Source organism: Poecilia mexicana, unplaced genomic scaffold (assembly GCF_051168715.1).
Source record: "Poecilia mexicana isolate PSO_F unplaced genomic scaffold, ASM5116871v1 scaffold_16, whole genome shotgun sequence".
Classification (NCBI taxonomy): domain Eukaryota; kingdom Metazoa; phylum Chordata; class Actinopteri; order Cyprinodontiformes; family Poeciliidae; genus Poecilia; species Poecilia mexicana.
The window spans coordinates 18,280,502-18,307,325 of record NW_028263385.1 but is presented as its reverse complement, the minus strand read 5'-3'; the positions used below and the strand labels follow the sequence as shown (position 1 = coordinate 18,307,325).

Genomic DNA, 26,824 nt, shown 5'->3' with positions numbered 1-26,824 from the left:
GAAGGTATTGTGGGAACAGCAAGTTGATACGATGATTCAAACAGTCTGTCAGAGTTGTTTATTCAAATTTATCCAGAATGCCACTTTGAATTTATTTATTTTATTTTATTTTTTTTCATTAAAGGAGAACTTGTTTGGAGGTCGCTTGCTTTGTTCCTTCATGTAGCATCATCATTAGAAAAAAAAAATCAAACAGCAAGAATCTCAGAGGTAATTTAACTTTATTTTTTTTTTAGAAAAAAAAAAAGGTTTATCACACAAGGCAACAAAGAGGGAAAAAAAATGCAAACTGCTATGAACAGACCACAGAACCCTCCACCCGCCACCCTCCGACCCCCATTCACCTCCATTCACCCACCCACTGGCAGCGAGGAGGGGAGTTGTGGGGGGGGGGCTCTCATTATAACCAAATCAAAGGAGAGGGAGAACAAGACTCGCATTGTTCTGATTGTGTTTACTTACACTAAAAACATTAAAACCGGACAATCTGACTGTGCAGCATAAGACGGACAGTTTTGATTTCTCACATGAATCCAAACACGGAACCTTGGAGTAGGATTTTTTTTTTTCTTTTCTTTTCTTTTTTTTTCTTTTTTTTTTACATTTAGTCGACAGTAGTACTAACAAAACAGGAAGGTTCATGACTCTGAAATACATCGGACAGATCACTTTAAGACAGACTATACACGTTGCAATGGGCACTTTCTGGGGAAAATTAAAATAAAGGTCCCATCCATGTTTTGTTTTTTTTGTTTTTTTCTTAAGTAACATCAACCCTGTGTGTTGAGGTAAGCAGGCCGCAGGGGAATATGAAGGAAGCGATTCCCTTTAAAAAAAAAAAAGAAAAAAAGGAGTCCCTTAACCATATCCCCACTCACTTTGTAATTCGTCTTGACAGTAAATCAATTCTCGAGCCTGGCCCCTTGGACTCCTCCGACACTAGGTCCTCCTCTCTCAGCATTCCTGCACACATGAATCAACTCCTGGCTTCTTGAAGGCATTTCCTGCCCGACCCTCTCTCTTTCTCCCTTTCTCCCTGTCTGACTCCTCTGCTGAAAGCTGGGCAGGAACTCCGTTAAGCTTTGATTTTGGACCCAGAGAGGAGGAGGAGGAGGAAAGGAGGAGAAGGAGGAGGAGGAGCAGGAGGAGGAGGGCAGGGAGAAAAGGAGAAGAACTCGACCTAATGCAGGGCTCTGGCTCTGCGATCATTCCAAGGCGGGATGGGATGGAGACCAGGGGCGTGTGAAGGAGATGCCTGCACACCCAAGCCAGGATTTAGTGCTTTATCCTTCAAATTGCAATACGAGTTTCTGCCCTGTTAGGATTATTTTAAATGTGCATTCTCTCTAAGACAAGATATTCCACATTTCCGTTGTTGGAAACACTGAACAGTGAATGTTGTCACGGGTTTTCATGAAAAAAAAAAAAAAAAAAAGATTTAGCTTCCAGAACAAAGAGCAAAGACTGATAATATTTGAATATTTTATGGAAAAATGTACAGAATGGCGGCTCATCGAAGCTGTACATCTGCTAATGCTTCCCTCTACAAATCACCTTTGATGCTAAATCCACAGTATTATGTACATAAAGGTTCGTCAGCCGAGCCGACTCCAGGTGACCAAAGCGGCTCTTAAAAAGAAAGATCTAAAGTGTCTTCATATTTACAACCAAGGAAACATACATATTTTACAGCGATCACAAACACAGAGACCACAAACAGAGTCTTAACAGTATAGGATGAGTGAGGCTGCAGCTGAGTGAGAGGAGGTCATATGTTGTGACAGAGCTGGTCTACCGTGCGATGTCTGACGTGTATGCGTGCGTGCAAGTGGAGATGTTTGTGATCGTTGTGAGCGGGCGATATCAACTCCATCCATTCCCCTCAGATCATGGCTCTTATCACCAGTCTCCCTTTGACCTGGTGGAGATAGGTGCTCTGTTCGGATTCTAGGCGCCGATTGGTCAGAGCCTCGTCCTCGCTATCAGCCGGCTCCTCTTTGACCTTGATGACCCCACAGTGAGCGTCTGGGAGCTCGCCGCTCGAGCTGCCACTGCTGCTGCTGCTGCTCAGCGTGTGCTTCCGAATGACTCCTCCAGGGGGCAGCCTGTCCTCCTGCATGCTCTCCGTCTCCTCTTTAGGCTGCTGCTCCTCCTGCTCCTCCTCTGATTCGTGCAGGTGCGTGCTGGGCTGACGTAGCTGCTCAATGGACTTGGACAACAGCTGCAAAACACATCGGCTTGACGTTAACACCGACATCCTGCGTCCATGCGCGTATTAGTTAAATGAGCCTTGTAAAGCAGCCCTATTTGTAAATGAAAACGAAATCCAGTCCCTCACAAACTTTGTAACCACATAAAGAACTAGTCTAGCATACGATGACGAAGAAGTATTTATATCAGGGAACCTTTTCACATCTGGTCACATTACAACCGCAAACTTTAAGATGTTTTATTGAGACACTGAAGTAAAGAGGACGAAAGATGATACATAGCCTTTTTCCTCTAAGACTAAAAAAAAAAAAGGAATGTGGAGTCCGTTTGGATTGAGCGTTCCTTACTCTGACTTTTTGTTCTTTTTTTTTAAAACAATTCAGCTCAATCAACTGCTTACAGAAGTCTCCTAATTGGTAAATAACACTGTGTCCCAGTAGAAATGGGTCTAATTACCCATTTGGTACAAATGTATACTGGCTTTGTGGACTAGAAATGTAGAATAGCATTAGTGCCTTGCTTCGTCAGTAATAACAGCTTGGATGGAAATAACCTATTCCTTTGTGTAGGTTTTGTTTTTGTTTTAAGTATTAGAGTTCATAATAGCAGAAGTGTGATCTCTTGCCAGGAGAGCATTTTTAATAGGTTAGCATCAAAGGATTTAATATAATTCCTCATGAAAACTGTTCAAGTCACATAACTATAAACAATCCATAGTAGCAGAGAGAAATTTAACTCTCAGGTATCAGCTTGTGTTTTTCTTTTTTGTATTTTATATGTCACCAGAAAGCACAGATATAGTTTGATGCCATTCTTCTTTATGTGTCTATATTAATCTCGTACTGTATTAAAAAATAGGATCACTTCGGAATGAATGTTTGTAAATTATTATTATGCCTTTATTAAGCTATAATATTGCATTGATCTGATTACATATTTCTTTACATAAATTTGATTCTTATTTTCTTGCAAAGTGCCTTGAGAAGACATGTTGCTATTAATTTGTGCCATGTAAATAAACTGAACCTGATTGAATTGAATTATTTGCTTTCTCAGCCTTTGCAGATTATTTACCCACAAGAGGGCTCCAAAGTCAGGCTGTCTTCTTCCTGTCAGCCAGTAACCAACCAGCACTGCTATCTGCAGAATCTAGGCCTTTTATAAATACCCTTTCATCAATACGAATTAGCCTCTTTAGCATTGCATTAGTGAAAACCGTTCGCAACTGTTCCTAAAATCCCTAAGCTCCTCCAATACGGCTCTCCCCCTCCCGCCACCACCGTTGCTAGCGTTGGAAAAAAATAGAAGCAATTGAGGGATGTTTAAAAACAACCGTACAAAAGCCACTGCTCGGAAATTAATTAGGGCAATGTTTCAGAGCTGCCTCTCAATAAACACTAAGGGCTCATCCCCGATTAGTGGCCATTTATAACCTCCACTTAAAGAGGATTTACTTGCAATCTCATTGGCCTGAGTGATCAGAGCCGGCCCCGTTGACATGGTTCTAAAGACGCTATTGTTTTTCAAATGAGTCAGCTTCACAGAGAGTGTCTTAAATTCACTCCTAATCGTGTTTTTTCAACGCACAAAGAAACTGTGACATGTTCAGTTTCTATTGTGCTGCTCAGTAAGTGCTTCTTTAAATATTTTTAGCTATGAGCTCCTCTGTGGGTCCCATGGCTCTGTCAGGACCCAACCCTGGGACACATCAGCTTGTGAGCTCACACAATGCTGCCTTTCACGCCGCCGGCCACCTCACACCAGAATAATGACAGTCTGTGTAAAGCCAGGTCACTATGGCCAACTCGCAGAAACACAAATATTGCCACAGAGGAACAAAATGCATTCAAGGCGTCTTTTTTTTTTTTTTCATGGGAACTAAGATGAATTAAATTTCACAGCGTTAGCATGTGAGTGGAACAGACGCCACAAGCTACGATAACAGAATTATTGCAGAGGAAGGATTTCTTCCTCATTTGAAGTCAGGCAGAAGTTCTTCGGTTCACAGAAATAACAGCAGGATTTTGAGGGTGGAACAAGACTATGAGCCAGGTCCGCAAAGTTGAGCTGCACTTACTCTCTCACAATGACTAAAAATAGAACCACGCTTGTGTCCTTAAAACGATTAACCCAAACTTCCTACAATAAACCGCGACCTCGTGAGAACCAAAGAATGGACGCTGAATGTCAGGAGGAGCACTGTGGAAGTCATGAAACTCATTGTTTTCACCTTATTTATGTGGACCTGCTGCTGGTACTGTTTCTGTTTCTCCAAGAAATGCTGGTGCTGCTGCTGGATGACGAGCTGGGCCAGTGTGTTCTGAGGCAGAGGTGCCGACTGGGTTCTGTTCAGAGGTCTGTGTTTTGGTAGCTTAGGCCGACTGCTGGAGGAGCGATCCTTCATGACCAGAGGGGACTGAGCGTGGGAGGACATGGAGCCTTGACCTTGCCGGAGAAGACAAACACCTTGGTAAAGTTTTCCAAAAGTTATGCTGCAAATACAGGTGCACAAAACGTCTGCAGTAAATCATGCATTTTATTTTGAAGGGCACCTAATATGCTTTGTTTTAAACGCGTGAGGACAGGTCTAGAGGCTATAGACATCAATGAATGTACAACTTTAAAAAAATAAAAAATTTTGACCTGTATTTAAAAAAAAATAATACAGATATGTTATGGCCTACAGAATCATGACAGGATAGTTGTCCAGTAGACCATATGCAAGGAGGGTCAACCACAAAAGGTCATCGTTACTGAAGCTGACTGAGTGCGATATTGTAGCACATTAATGGAAAGTTGAGTGGAAAGAAAAAGTGTGCCAGAAAAAAAAAACTGCACAAGCAACAGGGATAACCGTTGCCTCCGGAGGATTATGTAGCAAAGCTCATTTGGGAGTTTAAGTAAAAAATTCCAAGACGTAGACTGCAGCTGGATATGGAGCTTCTGGGGCCACAGCAGTCAGACGTTTCAGGTCTGTTGAAGGTATTAAAGAGAACTGGGCTTCCTTAACACCTCAGCCGATGCAGTGATATATGAAACAGGAGACCCAACTAGTGCAAAGGCTGTCCGAGACACACAAAAATAGTTTTCAGTAGGCCAACATCACTATATCAGGAAAAAAAAAATACTTTTTCTTTTTGTGGTCTTATTTAATTCTCCAATTTTCTGAGGAACTTCATTCTCAGACTGCACTAGCTGTACGTGACAAACATCAAATTAGCTAAAGCTTTAAGCATATTAACATGTTTTTTTATTATTGAATCTATATAATATTTGTCTCACATTCTGAATCTTTCAATGATATCCTAACTTTAAATGCACTTTTCGGTTCTTCTCTAAGGTGCGAAGAAACTATATGCTGACTGAAATCAGGTAACAGCCTTACCAGAAGAGATGATCTTCTGCTGCCTGATTTGCTCCTTCTGGAGGAGGTGCTGGAGCAGAGCCTGGTGGCTGGGGCTGACCTTTGACTCCAGGGCTGTCTGAAGTGGCACAGGGCCCAGCAGGTGCCCAGGCAACCCATGTTTGATTTCCGTCGATCTGTCATTTAAGCCCAAAGCAGCCTAAAAGCAGGGAGTTAAGGTAAATGAATTTAAACAATATTAACCTTTTCTACATTCTAATTTTCCACAAAGGACAGTAAGAAATTCTCTTCATTAAAAATGGAGGTAACAGTGAATACGAAAGTCTGACATTGGTGTGTACTTGATAAATATTTTGTGGAATGTGCCACTATGCAAAGGATGATATATCTTGTGTCAGGCTATCGGGAGCTGCACTTGAGAGCAGCGGGGCTTTTTAAAAGCCGTGATTAATGAGGTAACAGGGGAGGATAAGAGCATGCTTGACACAAGACACTGCAGCACAATATTTATCTAAGCCCAATAAAATCATTTGGGGCCACAGGTCAGTGACCCTGCTGTCATAAAGAGAGTCCAGAAAGCCACTGATGGCAGGTTTCAAAGCTCCCACACTGAGATGAATACCTCACATCCACAAAAACGGCCACAGTGTTGTACAACTGTGAAATATCATGCAGGAAGGTCCGCGGTATTCATACTCACACTAATTGGTGTGGGTGTAGTAGAGAGCCCCAAGGAGATGTTGGGTAAGGATGGAGATGTGTACAAGCTCAGCATGGACACGGAGCCCTCGGGTCGGAATAGTCTTGGCTGGGAAGGCCACCTCTGCATCAAACAGGCAGAAGAGAGCGAGAGAGACAGATTTAAGTGGATGGACAGATCTAAAGATTGCACTGAAGGCAGTTTCAAAAGGAAACAAGATAAGTGGCATGAATGTAAATGTGCTATGACAGGAGAAAGTGCATTTTTCTGCAAGTTTTTTTTTTTCTTTTGTTTGATGGCGGCAAAGGTTTTTCAGACCTGCACAGAATGAAATCAGCCTCGATTCACAAAAATTAAAGTTTCTGCAGGTTTCTAAGCCCAAAGTGAAGTCCTTCAGTTTCTCAGTCCCCACCTTCAGGCTTCTCTCTCAGAGAACATCAGCACTGGGGTATACTTCCTGTACCCAGCAGAGCAGCGGAGCAGCATGTGGTTCTGGAACAGCCATGTTTATCCTTCCAACCCCTACCAGTACTCGGTGACCTGTATGTGGATATCCGGCCCGTATTTGACCCAAGGGACTCTTTCCCTCTGAAAAAGGATACCTAATGTAACGGTGCACAAACACTCCTTGCTTTTGCAACAGGCATGGGGTCCACGGGGGATCCCTGCAGTCCACCAGTGACTTTCATGAAAGCCTCGACTCAGGCATATACAATAGCAAATCCTGCATGTTTATGTTGTTAGCGTGTGGGTGTCTTTTGGCTACCAGCGCCTGGGATATCAATTAAAATTCCCAGTTTGAACGTCTCCCCAAGCCTCAAGCTTCAACCTGGTGTCTGTCAGGGCGTCTCTCCCTTCTCTCCGTGTCACTGGAGGTCCCTTGGAGAATAAACAGCAATGCGAAGGCAAACACAGCTGCTCTGTTAGGATCGCTCGGAGATGTGTCATATCTGTCAAATATTATAACGGCCAGTACTGTGAGCTCAGTCTAAGGCGAGTTCTAGTCCGCAACTCAGCCAGGAATCAGAGCTGCTCATGCAAATGCAGTCTGAACCCTATGAAAAGACGACGCAACCGGTGACTTTCTAAAGAACTGTTTGTCCAATATGGATTTTTTTTTTATATCACTGAAAAAGGTATTGAACTAAAATGTAATTTTTGGCATAGTTTCAGTGTAAAAAATAATGTAAAAAAGTAGTAATTTTTTAATGTTTTTAACATCTTTAATTCTGATACCTATGTGTTCAGGACTGTATTTAAGTTGTAGCATCAACTTTATGAAGGTAAAGAGGGGAAATAGGTCATGTGGGTCGAGTTGTGTCTCTTTAATGTCGTCATGGAGATCATTCTCAGTGACGTGTAACAAGCAGAGGGCAGCTGTCTACTTTTATGGCTGCAAGAACCGAATGTTTTATGCCATGTTCAAAACAATTTACCAATCTTCCTGCACACAATTTATACACTTACCTCAGTTTTTGTCGTCGTAGGCAGAGAGGAAGGTCCATTTTCAGCCCCCAAGGCACTAGAGGCCCCTTTGGGAGAGCTGGGGCCAGACCCAGGGGCGCTGTTAGTTGGCGCTGAATCTACGAGACATCAATAGTTTGAATCGTCAACACTCTGAGCTGTGTTCAATCATCTAAACAAGTACACAAAAACAACTAATGTAACGTTAATCTAACATGACACAGAACACACACACACACACACACACACACAAAAAAAACATATTTGTGTATTGGCTGCTTCAGTGACTGAGTGAGGCATACCCATAATCTCTAAAGCCCTCTTTTTGTACGGAGTAATGATGTTTCCGTCTCTTCTCTTCAGCATTGGACTGCTTCTCCTCTCTGCCACTTTCTGCTTCAGTCTGGATCGTACCTTCAGATTTGGCTCGGACGCTGCAGGACAAAAAGGACAGGCGTTCTGTATGGCATACAACTCTGTAAGGAGAATCAAACCTTCCAGTAAAGCACGATTGCTTCGCTGCGTTATGCCAAGAGTCAGACTGTACGATCCTTTCCACTCCCACAGTTATCAATCCAAAAACAAAAGGAGAAAGAACGGCAACGCTGCCATGTTTGGACATGCTACCATTTCAGTGTCCAGCTACGTCTTGAGTGAGTCAGGATTGGACCCATTTCCACATCATCTGGACTACATTAGGTCGAGCAACACGCAGGCTCAAAGTGAAAGAGTCTGCTACCTGCCGCCCTGGTGACCACAGCCTGATACAGTAGCAACAGTTAAACTAACACAAAAACATGGCAGATGTTTCAGGCTTCCTCCACATCCCCCGTCGCCCTAATGCAAACCAGAGGCGGGACCAAACGTATCGAGTCCGAACACACGGCTGACCGCGTCATAACGCCAATGCAATATCTGTCACGATAGACACGTTGAGTAAAGAGTTTCCATCTGGTTTTTATGAGGGGTTTAGGGAACTTGAGGGAATATTGGCATGTTGTCATACTTAGGATAATCAAATCATTTTAAAGCCTCAATTTAACAGGGTTGAATTTCTTTCAGCAGAAATTCAGTCCAAGACCAACTTTCTGGCCTTCTCGTGATGGATGATTATTAACTACTAATAGAAAGTCAACAACAGTTGCATCAGATAAGATCTTGCCTTAATTCATCAACAATTGACACTGATTTATGAAGTGCTTCATAAAAGCATACATACCCCTCAAACTATTTTGCGTTTTCTCACATTATAACCACAAACAAGAATAATTTTATGACAGACCAACACAATTTAGTGTGCAACTGTGAAAAGTAATGAACAGTTTTCCTTTACTCTGATACCCCCAAATGCAATCCAGTGCAACCATCTCGTTTTTTTGAACACCACAAATTTGGGAACATACAGCTTCACGAAGGCCGAGGTCAGGGAAAAAGTTGTGGAGAAGCTTAAATGCGGGTTAGGAAATAAAATATTATCTTGAAACATCATATGAGCAAAATGCTTTTTGCTTTAACAATCACTTTCTCAAATGTCTCTATGGGGAAATAATCAAATGAAAATACATTGTCTCATGGCGGGTTGCAAAGAACTAACACTGCACATCACTTTGAAGAGACCATTCAAAACCGCGAAACGTCCAGAAAAGTTTTTCGAGTTGATGAGAAGATGGAGGTAGCTAAAGAAAACCAGCGCTGCAATGTACGTAGAATTGGGACAGAGGTTCACCTTGGTGAAGGAAAACAAACCTTAATGTACATTTGCACCTGCTATTAGTTTAGAACAAAAAAAAAAACAAACCCTGTCATGTTTGAAAAGGATGTGATTGCAGGTTGAATAAAAACAAAGTTTTAAATTTTGCAAGAATTAATTGGTTTATAAATAAAAATAGAAAGCGTTTGTGTTCGCCTGGTGAACTATGCTCCTGTTTAGTCATTCGGTTATGTCTCAAGAATAGCAGACTTCCAAATGAAATCCCACAGCTACTTTTACATACTCAAACAACATGCAGAATGGATAAGTTGCTTTTTTCGGGACTGAAAGCCAAAGCAGAGAGATGTATTACAGTTATGTAAAACCCTTCTATTACACAATAGCCAACCTGTTTCAATTATTTAACCCTGATCAATAATTAAATAGGCCTTTCTTGTTTTGCACATCATACGGTTACACATAGGAAAGTGCAACTATGATGTGGAAACACTGCGGGGGAGGAGGAGGGTGATGGTGATGGCGGTGGGGGGAGGGGAGAGAAGGGGCAAGGCGAAGAGAGTGGGTCGCACGCTGCTATTTTTGGCTTTTGTCAAAAGCAGAAAAACCGTCTTCCCTAATACAGACCTCTAATCCTGTGGGTGTGAGGTAGAATAATAATAATAAAAAAAAAAAAGAGAGAGAGAGAGCGCGAGGGCGGAAGAAAGGAGGCAGCAGAGATAAATGGAGAGAGATCGCTGTTGGGAGTCATATGAATTTGCTTCACGCCCTGCCGCCTTGATTGCTTTCTATTTTTACACGCCGCTGCCACCAAGCTACGCATCCCAATTGGTCGCCACGGGAACGCAGACAGCAGCGCATGAACAAACACTTTCTTACATGTCTCTATGGAGAAATAATCAAATAAAAATACACTGACGCACGGTGGGAGCAACAGGAGGCTACGGCAAAGCGTGCATGCTGAACACCTGGGTCACTTCTGCAACGAAACCTCGTCTGGCACAAGAAATGCTACAATATGTTGCAATCATAAATCAGTGTCATTAATGGTCCGCCTATCTGTGGTTAATCAGATGTATAGCCCAGCCATCTCTATTAGTGATTCTTTATTAAAGCTGGGATCTGGGCAGATGGCTCTCTGCAAAATTTAGTTTTGTGTACAACAGAACACCAGCTGAGCATTTTGCTGACATCAATTTTTAAACTAACGCTGAATAGTTTAAAAGTAATGCTGCTCTGTATTTTTACAGACATAAGCTTAATAACCAAAGTTACAGTCCCTCAAAGAGAAAACAAGTTTGCCTCTTTTTTTTTTTTTTTTTGAGAGAGAGAGAGAGAGATAGAGACCTTAAACAGTTTAAAAACTTATTTTCAGTCAGTTACTTAGGAATGCCTTTGTTTATTTAGTAAGCCCATTAAATGTGACCTACAAAACGGATGAACCGGTGTCATGTCTAAACATAAACAACTTAGCCAGAAATCCAGTTTAAACTGGATCAGGAAGTATCTTTATATCAGCAATCAGCTGCAAGCAGAACTTTGTCAGAGAAACAGTTTGACAGACACATGCACCTCTTTTTAGTACATGTATCCTCACAGTGCAAACAGGAACCAACTCTGTACCAAGATTTGTATTGCTAACACAAATCTTGGTTTCCAATAAAGCTTTTTTGCTCTCCAAGTATGCATATATATTTTTTTCCATTGTATGTGTTGGAATAAATTGAACCGTCTCCTCCTAATTTAGCCTCTGCTCGACAGCAAAAATAGGACAAGTTAGTTTATTTTACATTACTGTGAAAGTATAATCAGGTATAGATAATAGATAGATGGATATAATTGCAAGGTTAGCGGTTAACATCCTTCCTTTCAGAAATATAACATTGATTTTCACTGCTATGCTCATAACACTTTGCATTTTTGCTTTTTTTCAATCAAATCAGGTTATTCAGTCCAGTTACTCGCCCTGCAATCAGGTCTTGGCAATGCAGCAACAACGGATGACACGAAGAATACTCTATTCCAATAACCAAAACAGAGGATATTGTTCTCACCAACCACATAATAACTTTGAATACTTAGTATCGCCAAATATTAGATTTAAATAACAATGATTGGCAATTAACTGAACTGAATTCATTGAGAATATGAGCTTTTTCATGTCCTCAATGAGTTGTTGTAAACTTGCAAGAAAACACCAGTCTGCAAAAGTATTACTGGTCTACAAGGACCTAATTTGTGACAAAGACATCCCCAACCCACCTCTCAACAGCTAAAAAAACATGTTGGTCCACACAAAAATACACATATAAAATTTTAAACATAAGTTTTTAACATACAGCCTAATGCTTTGTGGTGGACAGTTTTACCTTTTGCAGGACTATTTTGGAAAATCTTTCCCACACCTGCTGAATACACACTTCTGGTAAGTGGGTCAAGACCAGAGTAGAGCAGGGTGGGGTGTGTTGGGGAGATGCAGCTTTTACTGCTCAGCCACAACTATTCTTACCACAGACTATCACGTGCTGTCAGCCGAGTCTATTCTAATTCCAGGAATTGAAACAAAGAGGATATAAGCAAAGGTAACATCTAAGTCACATGGCAGTCTTTCAGCTGCTTTTTGGGTGCATGAGAGAAACACAAGAGTGTCAGTGACGCTTTGTATTTATAGGGATTAATGTGGCTATAAGTACGTGGGACCCTTAAGAGAAGACATGAAAGCAAGTGCCATATGGTTCACATGCAATTTAAAGCAATAACTGGCTACCAGATCAGAACATACCACCTAAACAGATAGAATAAAATTGACTTCAGGTAAGTTGTCACAAAAAAATACAAATGTTTTGTAAGTTCTTTAGGAACAAATAACATATTTTGTGAATCTCAAAGTCATACAGGAAAAGTTTGGTGAGGTGAAGCAGTGGGGAGTCTGACACGGAGCGTTCCGAGTCGCCTCTACTTTGTTTTAAGAGAGCTGCCTTTTCTTAAACAAACAGTCCTGTCAGGGTTCATCCTGCCTGCGCAAGCTTCAAGTCTGCAACACCTGCCAATCAGTTATCTGCGACAACCAATGGGAACAAAACTACCTTTGTGTGCGTCCCCTCTCTTGTGTGCCAAACTCTCAGAGGACTTTAATAAAGATCGACAGGAAGTGGGGGAGGATGGCCCTGAGCAGGAAATGACCACATATAGATTCAGGAATCTATTTCCACAGAGTCAAAAGGGTTTTGTCAGTGCACAGGATTAAGGCAGAGAAACCAAGTTTAAATTTAAATGTAAATTTAAATTCTAAGATTTTTCTCTTAACTAAAATGTGTTGTGAATCCCAAAGTTAGTTTTAAAGGATATTTATTAGTATTTTAGATGAGAAACTCATGTGTTGTGGACATATTACAAAAGGTCAAAAAGAAGTCATCTTTTAAAGTTTGTAATTACCTTTTAAGATTCTTTTCTGATGTGATGTGACATTGCTTTACGTAATTCCTTCTGCTTGATATTCAAATTGTGCACATGTGCAAAATGACAAGCGGCAGAGGATGAGAAAACACATTGTATTTGGTGACCTCATAGCCAAATTATGAAGTTTTTGCTCCTGCAAACCTTTACACCTATAAAAGAAAAATCAGAGCGACTGAGCAAAAGGGATCATTCTTTAATTCCGTGTTAATCCCCAGAGAACTCCCTTCCACTTTAAACCAACAAACTTGAGCTCTTTTCTGGTGGAAACTTTATGTTTACATTTTTTAAACAGTTTTGAGGCACCATATCTCAGGAGGAATTATTCGGCCTAAATTATCCAATTTAGCTGTGGACTACTTCAAAACACCTTCGAGCTGTGGTTGATAGGGACATTAACACGGCAGCTTATTAACACCAGCACTGGAGACGCAACAAGATCTCCTGACACAAGATTTCTTGCCAAAGCGCAGTCTGTCTAACGTAACACTATCCACTGTGTCCGTCTGTGTTTAACTGTTTAGTGAAATAAGTCAAGGCTATTGTTATGGGCTTATTCCTTAAGCTTAATACCGTTTTGTGCTAAGTTTGAGACTTTTATTTTGAAGCACGAAAGGAAGTAGCTCTTAGGTTGCACTATTCACCTGACAGTCGACATAAAAATGCACCTTAACAGGCTGATAGACAACACTTGGTTACAAAATCATTAGAAAAAGGTCATCATCACTTTTTAAATGATTTGTGTGGAAACATGTAGGAACGAAAATGGCGCAGGATAACTACTGTGAGAATGCAAATTATTATCAGTGATTATTACATAATCACATATGACAAATTAAAGTTTTTCTGAACTTAGGTGTATCATGCTGACCCTAATAATGCCTCAACATCAGTATAAAAACACCTTTCTTGAATTGACAGCAAAAACATATCGAGTCCTTCAAGCTTTTAATTTTCCGGAAACAAATTCTGAAAACTGTGTATGTTGAGGACGTTTACGCATGAAGATTTTTACATTGGTGCTGTGTTCATGTGTAGATTAGCAAACCTGTCTTCCTCAAGGGGAAGTCGTCCTTGCTCTCGATAGGTGACGGCAGAGTGTACTGGCAGGTGGGCGATGTGCCCCCCAGTGGTGGAGAGCTTTGGTCCAGGGATGCGTGGTGAGAGGACCTGTTAAAAAAAATAAAGGAGGTTTCAAAAAGGGAAAAAAAAATGTGCCGAAATATTCAACTTCTCCCCAAAAAGTAATATAAGTCACTTACGTGTACCAGAGTTTGGGATGTTGGATGAAAGCGTGATTGGCTCCATTGGTGACTGGATCCTTTGCAGATTTGTTCAACAGAAACTCTTGGAGTTTCTGCTTTACCTCTGTGCTGGCCACTGCACCTGTGAGACCAAAAGGCAGAACCAAAGGGATTGGGGTTACCCTAACTTGTAAATATCTGGATCTTCACACTCGATGCACATATATACATACAAAAGTAATTCCCCTGCATCCTAATTTAAAAACAACAGCAAGACTATATCAAAATCACTCCTGTAACCGAGTATCCTCTCCTCTCCTAAGAAGGCCACTTATGTAGGAAGATCTCCCCCTAGTGGTCAAAGGGGGACAATAATGTTGCTGCATACGTGATTCTGCAGTGAGTTTCTTCCCCATAAGATGGTTAGAGTTACAGAGAACAGCTTCACATTACCTGACTTGGCAAAGTCATAAATCTCGTCTATTATTAACTATATGGTAAAAACAGCAATGAAATGTTATACCTGACACTATTTTTATCACGCTATTGGAAGAAATTTCTTCTAAATTTGAGCTTTAAAAGGTCACCGAAGAACTGGACATCAGTGCTGAATAAGTGCCGTCCAGTCATCAACATAACTACTTATCAGAGGCCTAAAGCCAAGCCCAGAGTCATGAGACAGTTTGATTTGCTGTTGAGAAATATTTTCCTCCAAGAGCAAGAGACATCAAAAATTAACAGCCTGTCCTCATTATGAATGGCAATAAAATGAGTCTAATTCTTTATTGCTCACATTCAAGCCCTTGCTTTTGCAAATCTAATTGTGATTTACTTGCAACTATCAAGCCATTTTAGTGAGGCTGGCTTAAACACGAACCCTGCTTTCTTAAATGTCTTGGTGATGGTGTTTAGAAGTGTTTTAGCTCAAGAATGAATAAGCATTTCCCTTCACATAGTCACTGCTGAGCATTAACTATTTAACGCAAAGAAATACCAGCTCACATGTTTGCAGTATCTGGTGGGGGTTGTGTGAGCTGATGCTAATTTATTTTGGATTTAATAGATAACAGAAATAATGAGAGAAAAAAAATTGACATTTTGAATGAAGTGTCGGGGAAAGAACACTGTCCAATCAAGCATACCAGGAAAAACGCTGCACTATACAACACCATAATTTTAGGATTAGGACAGAACGTGGTGCTTGCTCCAGTGGGTAAACTGAAGGGAACATTTTATAACAATTTATTCCATTCAGCTCTTATATGTACATTTTTCATAAACCCCACTGGTAAGCATTCAAGATAATGGAAAAGGTTCAGCCTTATATAATTGCTTTTGTCACGGGTGGTTAATTTTGTTTTGCGAAACATTTGCCCCTGACAGAAAGGAAATCGCGACGATGACGGTGCCGAGCTCTTACTCTCTCGGGAGCGCTCCTTGCCCCTGAGGCTCAGGCTGGAGACGTGCTGCTCTCGTCGATGCCTCTCCAGCTCTTTTTCCTGCTGGTTCTGTTGTTGTTGCTGCTGCTGCTGCTGCTGCTGCTCGAGACGGCGCTCCTTCTCAGCAAGTTCCTGCTGCTGCTTCATGGCCTGGAGCTCTTGCTGGAGCTGAGAAAAGCGGTGCTCACATCAGCATGAACAGAAGTAATTGTGGAATCAAAGAAGCTTTTTAAAAAAAACTTCCGTTGTTTCTTGTTTTGCTGCGGTGGAAAACTCGACGCTCCAGCTAAGATGTGTTTTTTTTTTTATATAGAATGTGTTGCAAAAAACCTTGAGTCCTGCTGAGTTGTTTTCCTTCTGCCGCACTCGTTTTATGCTGTCCTGAGGTACACATTTTTGTACCGCATCTGCACTATGTCATGCTGTGCTGCGTTCTGTTGTTTCTGCTGTCATGCTGACCTCCACGCTACTGCTCGGTGCAATGCTAACCTTGAGATGCTCCTGAAGCTGAGCCTGGTGCTGACGGGTCAGCTTCTCGTGCTGCTTCTGAAACTCGCTGATCAGTAACTGCTTCTGGATCTGCTGCTGCTTCTGAATGAGGAGCAGCTCCTGCTGGAGCTGCCTCTCCCACAGTCCGGGGTCTGAGCCTGGCCCCAGCATCCTCAGGTCTGTGCGTAGGTCCAAAGGGGACAGGGGCTCCACAGCCAATGGCACGTCTGGCTTAATGTCGACTGCGGCACAGAAAAGGGACAAAATGTAAGATTTGTGCCGTTTTCAGCTGTAATTAAATGAACAGTTATGAGGGAGATTAAAAAAAGAAAAATGTGCACATTCACTGTGAGAAAGAAAATCTTTCTCTCCCGTGATCCTAGAAAGCCTGCGATTATAGCATGTATAAACAAACAGTCTCGCGCACGTCATTTCAGAGTCCACCGGGGGCTGCTGTGTGCACTTTGAGACTCGGCAGACATGTGACAGAAAATGTTGAAGCAACCATTTCAAGTATTTACATGAAATCTGTTTTCCCACTGATAGACAAATAATTGCAAAAACGCCCTCCTCCCCGTCAGCAACAGAACATCCTGCAGATATTTCCTCCTCTCGTTAATAATGTATGACAAAAACGGGCCGTGAACCCGCGTGAGTTTGTAAATTCATGTACCTGCCTGGTGTTCTCATTTCTGTGCTTCAGCACAGACAACGCAGCATGCACATTGGTAAGAAGTGCCTCTCTATTATGGGTAATTGCCTGATACAAAGTGACAGGGCATCCCCTTTTGGTCTCCAGTCTCTATATATAGCCTGTTCTGCGGAAAAAATAAAATAAATAAATAAATCAATGGCCAGTAAAGAACGCGAGACACAGATTTACTTCATCGTCCTCCTCCACAGAGGATGATTAGTGATTGTTCAATATTTTCCACGTCCTCTCTATACTTTTTCATCTAATTCACACAACTGGTCCCATCTGCCTTCATCAGGCTGATCCTGTGTGCACTTATGTGGAGAGTGAAGATTTTCAATTAATTTTAAGATGTGTTGCCAGGACAATGTCCAGTGTCTTTTGGGAGTAGAACTTTTTCCACATTTTGAATCGTTACAATACAGTTTTCAATATTTTGAATATATTTGAGAGAGATTAATAATAGTACAAAGGAAGGAAAATGGCACATAGGTTGGATTTCTTACAAACATGAGATGCAGAGCACAAGTTTGGATTTAGGCCCCTGAAGCAAGACACCTTACAACAGATGAATTGAGGGAGCAAGAGAGATTTGCTATTCCTTTTTAATAACAATAAACTAATGATGTTTGTTATTCTTAAAAACTGATATTGTTGCTGAGATTTTTCCTTGTACTGTTTGAACTGCATCTCCATGGCTGCTTCAATGAAAATGTCAATAAATGCCACAGAGACATGTTGAAATATGACTGAACCAAATCACCCAATGAAGGGTAAGAAACTTGTCAGAGAAGATCTGACAGAATTCAGAGGACAATTTAGACTCAGAAAGACTGGGATGCTTCTTATCGTAGTTTTCATTGCCCCTACCTCGTTCACCCAACTTTTGCTTCACTTGCAGCCATCTTCACATGTAAATGCTGAAATATTTTGTTTATTTAATTTATTTATTTATTTATTTATTTATTTATTTACAAAATAGATCAATCTCAGTCAGATTGGATGGGGAGCCGTTTTTAAACAGCACTTTTGAAGTCTTTACAAAGTTCCACAATTGTATTTAGGTTTGGACTTTTTCTAGACCATACTAGCACATGGTTGTATTTTAATCTCAAGGACTGATATCCTGCATTTTTTTGTTTTTTTGTTTTTGTTTTGTTTTGCTTCTCTAGAACTTTGACGTGATGCGAAGGTAGTTGGACCATTTGAATTAGCTGTGTCGGAGCAGAGACGTATCAAAGACTGGCAGGACTCCAGTCATTGAGGACTTAAACTGGACAGCCACGATAGACCATCCCATTCAAGATCAGACTCTTTATCTATGGGGTCGTAGGTATGCAGGAAGCCTCAGCAGCCTGCAGAAGAAGAAAAGTATGACGCAACCACCTCCACATTTCCCCAGTCTCAAGTCTTCCGCAGGCACAAAGGGTTTCTCTGTAATTTAGCTCCATCCATCTTTCCATAAACATTGACCAGCTTCTATGTCCCACCACCATGTTTCACCTTGGAGATGGTGAACTTGGGGTGATGTGTAGCGTTTTCTGGCAAGCATATCATTTTGCATTTAGGCCAGTCTCTCTAATCTTCTCTTAATGTGGAGAACAATGTTTCATTTTCCATCCACATTATAATTATGAGCTATTTTGTGTTGGACTATTATGTAAAAGTACTTTGGCTAAAAAGTAACAAGTGAATGCTTTCGCAAAGGCGGCGTAGTTTCTGCGGTAATTGAATCTAGAGGATAAAGGTTAGTTAGCCTAATACGATGTGATGTTCAGAGACGCATCTGGACTGTGTTCTATCTCCTTAATGGCAAAGCTGGACAATTATTAAAATCTGCTTAAAATTCCAGGGGCTAGATGGAGATTTATTGAGTCCTTTCACTGGCTTACTCTTCTCAAGAGGTCACATCTGAGGGATCATCGGGAGTGCAATTACTTCACCTGTTACTGGAAGAACTAAGCCTGCATAAATTGTTACACATATGTCCACGTGAAGGCCCTGTGATAAATCTAAACAGAGGTTGTAAAAAGCGACAAAATCCACAGCAAAAAAAAAAAAAAAAAAAAAAGAATAAAAAAGCAGTGCCCCTCTGCTCTCTGATCTTGTAAATCTCACTGGTGCTCATTTGTTTTGTCATGTTTTTTTTTAGTTCTGCCACCCTTCCATGTGCGTGCGCCGGTGACGATTAAAAATAGAAACATTAAAGAGAGTGGCGCAATCCCAGTCTGTGACAATCCTCCTCACCCCCACCCACAAACACTCACTACGCACACACACACACACACACACACACGCAAGCATACACGCACTCCCCAGTATCCACCACCCTAACTTGCTGCTGCCATGGCAACGCTGGCGACGTAATTATGTCTCCCTGTTCTGCAGATATCAAGTCTCACTGCATGTCATCTCCTGCCTACAGTGTGCGATGTGACATGTTGACTATTATATCAGCTTTTTCAGCTCTTATATAAGAAAGGAGTCCCGAGCCGGAGACAGAATGAGAGGAGACGTTAGAAAAGCCTTCAGCGGCTCGGTTCTGAATCAATGGGGAGAGCGACTTAAAACGTGTTCAAAAGAAGTGAAGACAAACAGAAGGGACTCCAGCGCTGTCATTTTTTCCTCTCTGTGTTCTAAAAACAACTTCAATCGGTTGACAGAGAAGGGCAACAACATGGCAGACACGTCGAACAGGCACCTGTAGAACAGGCACTTCTCTCCTGACAGGGAATATTAATCTTAGCTTTTAAGTACTTGACAAAGGAGCTTTTTTGTAGTGGGTGCTGTGAACCTGTGAACCACAGCAGGGCTCAGGGAGCCAGACAGCCTTAGTGCTGCTTTTACCTAATAGACCCAAATATAGCTCCCCTACCCAAAGAGAAAAAAGAAAGATGAAAAAAAAGGCATAAAATCCCTGCTGGGAGATCTAATTAATCCCATATTTTATTCTGTATCCTGGCTATGAGTGGCATTAAGGATCTCCACTTTGATCGGCACATCAAGCGCAGCCTCCACCAGAAAATTCTCCATTTAGCTTAACAGGATGGGAAAGCTTCGGTAGCCTCATATGCATATGTCTGCTTAAAGTTCAACGTGTTGAATAATGACAGTGATGAGGAAACACAAGGTCCTAAATTTAAGCAAGCGCTGTTATAGCAACAGTAAAGCCTTGATCTTTGATATGTGTGATTTTTAGCTTCCCTTATCATGACTGACATTGAAACAAGGATACCGGTATGCTTAGTGATGCGTTTTTCAAACTACACGTCACATCAGACTTGCAATGCCTCCAACTAAAATCCCACTTATTTATTAATTCAAACTGCAGTCTTAAATGACTTGAACTGAAAATCTGGTGTTCCTATATTATAAAAATACTCTACAGGCAGAGGAGAAAGCAGAACTACCAGAAGCGGAGGCTAATTTTAAATGTTTTTCTGAGCAGGGTCTTAATATAGACCACATGCAAAAAGCGTGTCACAGTTGTGAGGCCACCCGCTCGATTTAACACAGGCAAAAATAAAACGCAGTGTCACATTTACATAACTTTTAGCTAATTTCTGAAACTGTCGCTCAATAAAAAAAAAAATAAATAAAAAAAAACTCTGCGCGTTCTGGGACAGCGGTCCAGTCTGTGACATTGACGCCCTCCCCTATAGGGAACACTTCATACTGGGTGCCGCTTGATTCGTGGAAAGTGCACAGAAGGACCAGTAGGCGTTGGTAAACAAGAGATTTATGAATGACAGCTCCCAAATTTGTTTTTAGCACAGGAGGAGCAACAAGCACCCTGTACCGTGCCCAAATTCCTCTCCCAGCAGAGGTCCTGCCAAGGGGATATAGGGTGACTCATTGCCTGTGACCACACTCCCACTGCAGCATCGCACCACCAGTGTCTCCAACGTGTTTATTCCTATAACCAATCTGTCTCTCATTAGTCCTGCTGGTGCTTAGAGTGACAATCACAGCCTTAATTTAAGATGTTGGATGGCTGCCTTTTTTTTTTTTGCCTCAGACCACATTAGCAGGTTCCCATCCAAGAAAGAAACACACATCACAAGGGACGTTATGCTACTACTGCACGTGAGAGGGTTGGAACGCAACGTTTCACTTTAACAAGTTTTTATGTAGCTGATGCATCACCATGCCTCCCTGAACACGACCGAATCTTAGCAAATCTTCTAAAAAAAGAACAAACAGGCTAAAATCATTTAAGCTCTTCAGCCTACATTAGGATCTTGTTTCATCAGTTGGATCTGAGGATATTTCCGAGAAAACTTATTTCAGAGATTAAATGGAGCGGCATTTTGATATCAAACAGAGACGCATTCCTCAAGCGTTTCTTAGTCGATGTCGATTTCTCATATTCTTGAGATCTGATTCTAATGTTTTACCAAGGCCATTTTTTACATCATATCAAATGACAGATGGAATACAGGCAGGTTCTTTAATTTTACAAAATGATTGCCAAAAATTTAGAAGACTGTCTCCATTTATGAATGAAATTATAACCTTGAGCTGATCTTCCTTTTCCGTTTAAAAAAAAAAAAACAGACAACAGAGCAGTAGCTAACGAATTTATAGACTGAATTTATCTAAAAATTTGGGGAAGAAGAAGATCTGATTTCTTAGTATTTGACCTGGTGATCATTGATTAGTCACCCAAGAAAAAAGCCAATTCCAGCGTTTGATTGATAGCATCTCATCAATGTTGAACAAAATCACCATCGCCTCAAACTGGTGTTTGTTAAAGGCAAAACTTAAATATGTGACTTTGAAATGTTATTGATTTGCAGCCAGAGAATTACGTAAAAGTAAATATACCACATGCTGTGATGCAACTTCATTTCCATCAGTACAAAGTAAAGCTCACCTATCTATCTTTAGGTATTTTCTACTTGAAGCAGCAGTAATTTTCAGTTTTTTTGCCACAAAGACTTAAGAACACACTTGGTTGTGCTGTAAACATGAATGCATGTGAGCATTTAAACTGAAATAGAGAGGGGCTGCTTATCTAAATTCCCCCGTCTGCCAGTATAAATAGAAACAGAGATACAGAAGATGTTTGAGGGCAAAGAATAAAAAAAAATAAGCCGATGCTTGGGACTGCAATGTGGTGCTGGATCTCTCATTAAGTGCCTTGTTATTTTGAGCAGCTGGTATGTCTAAAGCAGGAAACAGGTCTTTATTTTTAAGACTGCAGGCTCGTCCTTGCAGCTGAGCCAGAGCTGTGGTTAGGGAGGCTGTCTGCTAACAAAGAGAGCAAAGCAGTGCCACCACGGCTCTTTGACTGAAGGAAGCCAAGCGTTCAGTTGTCTCCCGTCCTGCTGTTACCTCTAATTATTTACACAACAATAACACACAATACAAAGTATGAGCAAAAAAAGAGAATCGAGCAGACGACTGACGTTTAGGAAATGCTCTTTACTAAAGATTTTTAGGACGCTCCTTTACTCTGCAGCAGTTTTCCCCGATGCTTGGGGACAAAATCTGACAAGTGAGCGGACTTGGAATCCTAGTCAGGAATACAACTAAAATAGTAGTTATAAAAATTGTTCATGCTTTAAATGCTATATCAAAAGTCATACCAGCTTAATTGACTTAAAATTTACATACTCAACCAATAGTCTAGGTCACAAGTTACTTCCACAGATGTTTTTTTTTTGCAGGCCGGAAGCCGAAAAGTTTTGAGATCCGCTGCTCTACATGCTCACAACATTCGCTTCACTCTGCATAATCAGTAAATTCCTAATCTATTTATTAGTAAAATGGGTCATTCTTTCCATTTTTAGCATTCCATGAACCACAGAAATCCATTCAACAGGGAAAAAGAGGTCCACTAACGTTGATAGTAGTGAACTATGCTCTTCTAAGGATGAATTCTACAACAACAGGAAGAGGAATTTAGAAATGTCTAGGGTATTTATAGCAGCTCTTTTGTCATCGGAATCTTTTTACTCCTAAATTAGGCAGTTTTCTGGCAGTGCTGACGCTAAAACCTGTCCTATGTGTGTTGTTTTGCACCATCTCTTCTGTGGTAAACACTTCAAACGCACACTACCTGAATAGGTCCAGGACGTAGATGAGTGGACTTGAAGGGTTTTGCATTGTTCTTCTCTGAAAGCTTTGGGGGGGGTTTGGAGAAATTTGGAAATTTGTACGATATTTTAAGCAAAAGGGGAAACTCACTCATTTCTCTGTTCTGGTTGAGAACCCACCTGTGGATATTTTTCTTTTTCTTTTGATAGAACCTTATTGGTCCTGATGCTAATCTGAAATTGTGATTAAGCCCTTTTATTCTCTGATCCACTTGAAGTGTGATAAAAGGAGGGAAGCCGGATCAGAACTGTGTTTCAGACTAACACATCACAAATAAGCTACTTATCCGACTCTGGAGCTTCTTCACACGCTCCTTTCGTGACAAGACCACATAAACATAAAACTATTAGAACATTTTGATTGATGTCTTGCTGCGAACAAAACAGCCAGAGGAACCTAGTAAACTCACTCAGTTCTACACAGAGACGTATTTTTGTGCAGATGATGTTAGTCATCGTCATGTGGTTTATTCTAAAGTGGAAAAAAACAAATTAAAACAGGCAAACGGCAGAATTCTCTATTAATATCTGTTCTGAGGCGCTGTTATATCAGGAGCATGCGAGATGGAATGATAACGCGCACAGACGCCTAATCTTAGCAGGCTAATGCCATAAGCTGAAAATAACTCACCTAAGAATAGCTGACCCACAGAATAAGCAAGGAGCCTGAATTCAAGTGCTTGCGCTCTACGGGTCTTGTTTGGTTCACAAGCCGCAAGACAATAGAAGAAATCCCTTCTTCTATAGCCCGATGGTTATAGAAGATCCGTAAGGCTCCAGGTACATTCAGTGGGAGTTGACGCTCCGTCACTCCGTCTTAATTATCTCGAATCCACTCTATTTTCACTTTAATACTAAAACATTTACAGCCAATTTAAAAGGTAGCTATAAAATGTAAGTGTACAGGCAAAGAAGCTCGTTAAAACCCTTCTGCGTTGTTCTATTTCTTCTTTTTTTTATGAAGTTACGCAACTGTAGGATAATGTTTTCACACAGCACACAGTTTCAACTCTGTCATAATTTCTAAAGATACTTTTGAGTTTTCTCGGCAGTCACATAGGGAAACCAAAAAAAAAAAAAGACAAAAGACAAAACAAAAAAAACAAATGAAGTGTGACTCATGTCGCTCTTGAGTCAATACAGTAAGTAGATGTTACTCATTCTGATGTCAGCTGTGAACTCTTCAATTCAAGTCCCAAGCCCAAAATAGAACAGATACGGAGTTGGTGGTAAATGTTAAAAGAGAAACCTTTTACATGCCCCCCCCTGCTTTCAGTGTCTCTGTAACTTTTCCCTTCCTGTTCCCTCAAAAGTACACGCTGACATGGAAGCTTGCAAAACCCAACATCCCTGTCATGTTCACAGTGAGTCATTTCAGTGAGCTACAAGCAAGCGGAACAGAGTTAACTCCATTTCTGATTTAAGTCAACAGGGACGAAAAAAGCACTTATTTTCAGAAGCCCACACAGAAAAACAATTCACACAGCAATGTATGTCAGAGAAAATACCTTGATTCGGGGGGGAAAAAAAGTTTCTGCTCCAAGTGGATTGAGATGTCTCCCACGAAAAAAAAAAAAAAAAAAAAAGCGCACGAGTTGAGAGAGTGAGACAGAAAGATGGAGTGGATATGTGCATGGGAAGCACGCAGGGCGGAAGGGATTTGGGGGGAAAGCAAAACAAGAGGAAAAGCAGGAGGACAGAGAGAACTCCTTAGGATGAGCAGAGACAGCGGAGCGTGAGATCACCTGAGTTGTTCATGTTGTGCATCTTGCTCTGGTTGAGGAGCTGCTGGTGTCCGACGCGCCCCTCTGTTGTGGAGAAACTTGACTCGCCCTCGTAAATCGTCTGCAGCATACTCCAGTCAGCGCTCAGGTCTCATCGCCAGCCTTGCGTTTCCTGTCACCAAGAGCCACCCCTCAGAAGCTCAGAGTGGGGGGGGGAGGTGAGACCACGACGACGGGCGACTCTCTCCCTTCCTCTGCCTCCTCCTCTGAGGAACTACTCCGACTGTAGAGCTCTAACACGAAAACTACACACTCTCTCTATCTCTCTCTCTCTGTGTGTGTGTGTGTCTCGGCAGGGCAGCTACTCTCCCGGGAGTCCTGCTTCAGTCTGGTCAAAACATCAACACAATGTTTGGAGGAAGATGGCAGCAGGTTCTGATTCTTTTATCTGCCTCTGTCCCTCCTGCGTTGCTGCCTTCAAAGTGTCCGGGCAGAGAGAAGAACGTAAAGCTGAGTTGCTGAGAGAGCTGTGTGCTCTGAGCACCTCGTACAGGCAGAAATGCAAGCCGAGGAGGGAGCGAGCTTCATTTGCATGTGAATCAACAACTGCGGGGCTCACAGGTGACAGAAATAGAACAATGGCCAGCCCTGGCTAAAAATAGGTCAGGCGAGGCGCAGGGATTGGAGCAGCATTGATGCGTTTAAAAATACCACACCAAACACAGCTGTCTTCTTCAGCTCCTGCCAGAAGGCATGTCTCCTGACTCGCTCTCTGCAGATGGAGGCTTGAAACCTCTCTCTATCTCTCCTTTCTGATTTGTTGAACCAGTGTCTCTCACTCTATTTATGTCTCTGTTTTTGTTCTCTCAGGTGCAGGAATAGGCTCAGCCTCCTTCACCCTGACGTTTCCAAAAGAAAAAAAGGCACCTTCATTTTACATGTGCATGTCAGAGCACAGGTAAGTGATTCACAAAGAAACTGATTCTCCAGGGGGGGGAGTGATGAACACAAATTCACGGCAATTTGAACAATCTGCTAAGACAACAAATGAACAAAATGTCCCTTTGAGATGCAGCGTGCAAACTCGCTGTGCTAGCTCGGGGTTTATGCACGAGGTTCAGTGTGTATCCAGGGCAAGACGGCGACTCAGGAAGCATGCTTTCAGCTCACCAAAGAAGCCAAGTGTAAGATGGCATTACAGCATGATGGTAATTACATAAACCCCTCAAACTGTGTCAAGAGCACCTCTTTAAGATGTGAAATCCTATTCCACAAAAATATCCTTGACACTAATTAATGTTGGAGTAAAACTATATATATATATATATATATATATATATATATTCTACTTTTACATTAGCAAAACTTGTGTTCTGATGCTTTTCACACACATTTGCAGGGTTTCCCTCCCCCTGTTTTTTTCCAATTGATATCTCAAAACAAAGATCCACATTTAATACAATCTGACTCGCTTCACTAAAAGGCCAAGTCAAATGTTCAATCTGACCACTGATGCAGGGTTGGGTTTGTGGCCAAGCAGCCTGCGCCTTTAAATTTTTCATCTTCCTTCATAATTTGACCTGTCCCCCTGCCAGGGGCGTGGAGCCAGCACAGCTATTTTTAGGTCTGGAGCTCTGACGACTGGAATACGAGAGACACAGAGAAGGAGTTTTTTTACTGTGTTGTTTCAGCTGGACAAACATTTAACCCCCTCAATCCTTTTATCGCTGCACAGCCATTAAGCCAAGAAGGAAATACTCAGCTTGTGGGCTCTATGCAGGCACAGAATAACCCTGAAGCTAAAGCATATATGTGGTGTGATTGCTGCTGTTATGCAAACAAGCACTACCATGTGCAGTCTATATAGATGCTGATTGCTGCAAAATTCAGAAAAGCGCCATAGCTTGTTTACTAAATAAAATCATGGGGGGGGAAAAACCCTAAATAATTTAATATCAGAGCTGACTATTGTGCAGAACCACGGACATTTTTGAGGGGGTGAACATTTTAGACCCACATCACAGTTAAACAGATCTGACAAACTCCTGATCTCCATGATTTACTTTGGGCTCTCATTCTGGCTGGGATGGCGAGAGTGATAACAAGCCCTCAAGTCCATGGTAAAGATTGCTTAAGACCCAGAGCTCCATCTGTCACATTAGCTGTCAGAGGAGGCCGGCTCTGACCCTGGGCTGGCCTTCCCATGTACCGAGGCCGAACTGCCCAAGAG

At 41.6% G+C, this 26,824-nt stretch overlaps 1 protein-coding gene across 1 annotated transcript; it reads right to left on the bottom strand.

Annotated features, from left to right (window-relative positions):
* Positions 1-204: 204 nt before the first annotated feature.
* On the bottom strand, positions 205-25,472 carry hdac9b (histone deacetylase 9b). Its single transcript, XM_014994430.2, has 11 exons — positions 24,616-25,472; positions 16,076-16,317; positions 15,568-15,754; positions 14,166-14,289; positions 13,952-14,073; positions 8,042-8,173; positions 7,743-7,858; positions 6,276-6,398; positions 5,597-5,774; positions 4,442-4,656; positions 205-2,221 (listed from the first exon to the last, which is right to left on the bottom strand). The coding sequence occupies exons 1-11, from the start codon at positions 24,722-24,724 to the stop codon at positions 1,883-1,885; spliced, it is 1,887 nt and encodes a 628-aa protein (XP_014849916.2). The 5' UTR covers positions 24,725-25,472; the 3' UTR covers positions 205-1,882.
* Between the last annotated feature and the right edge of the window lie 1,352 nt (positions 25,473-26,824).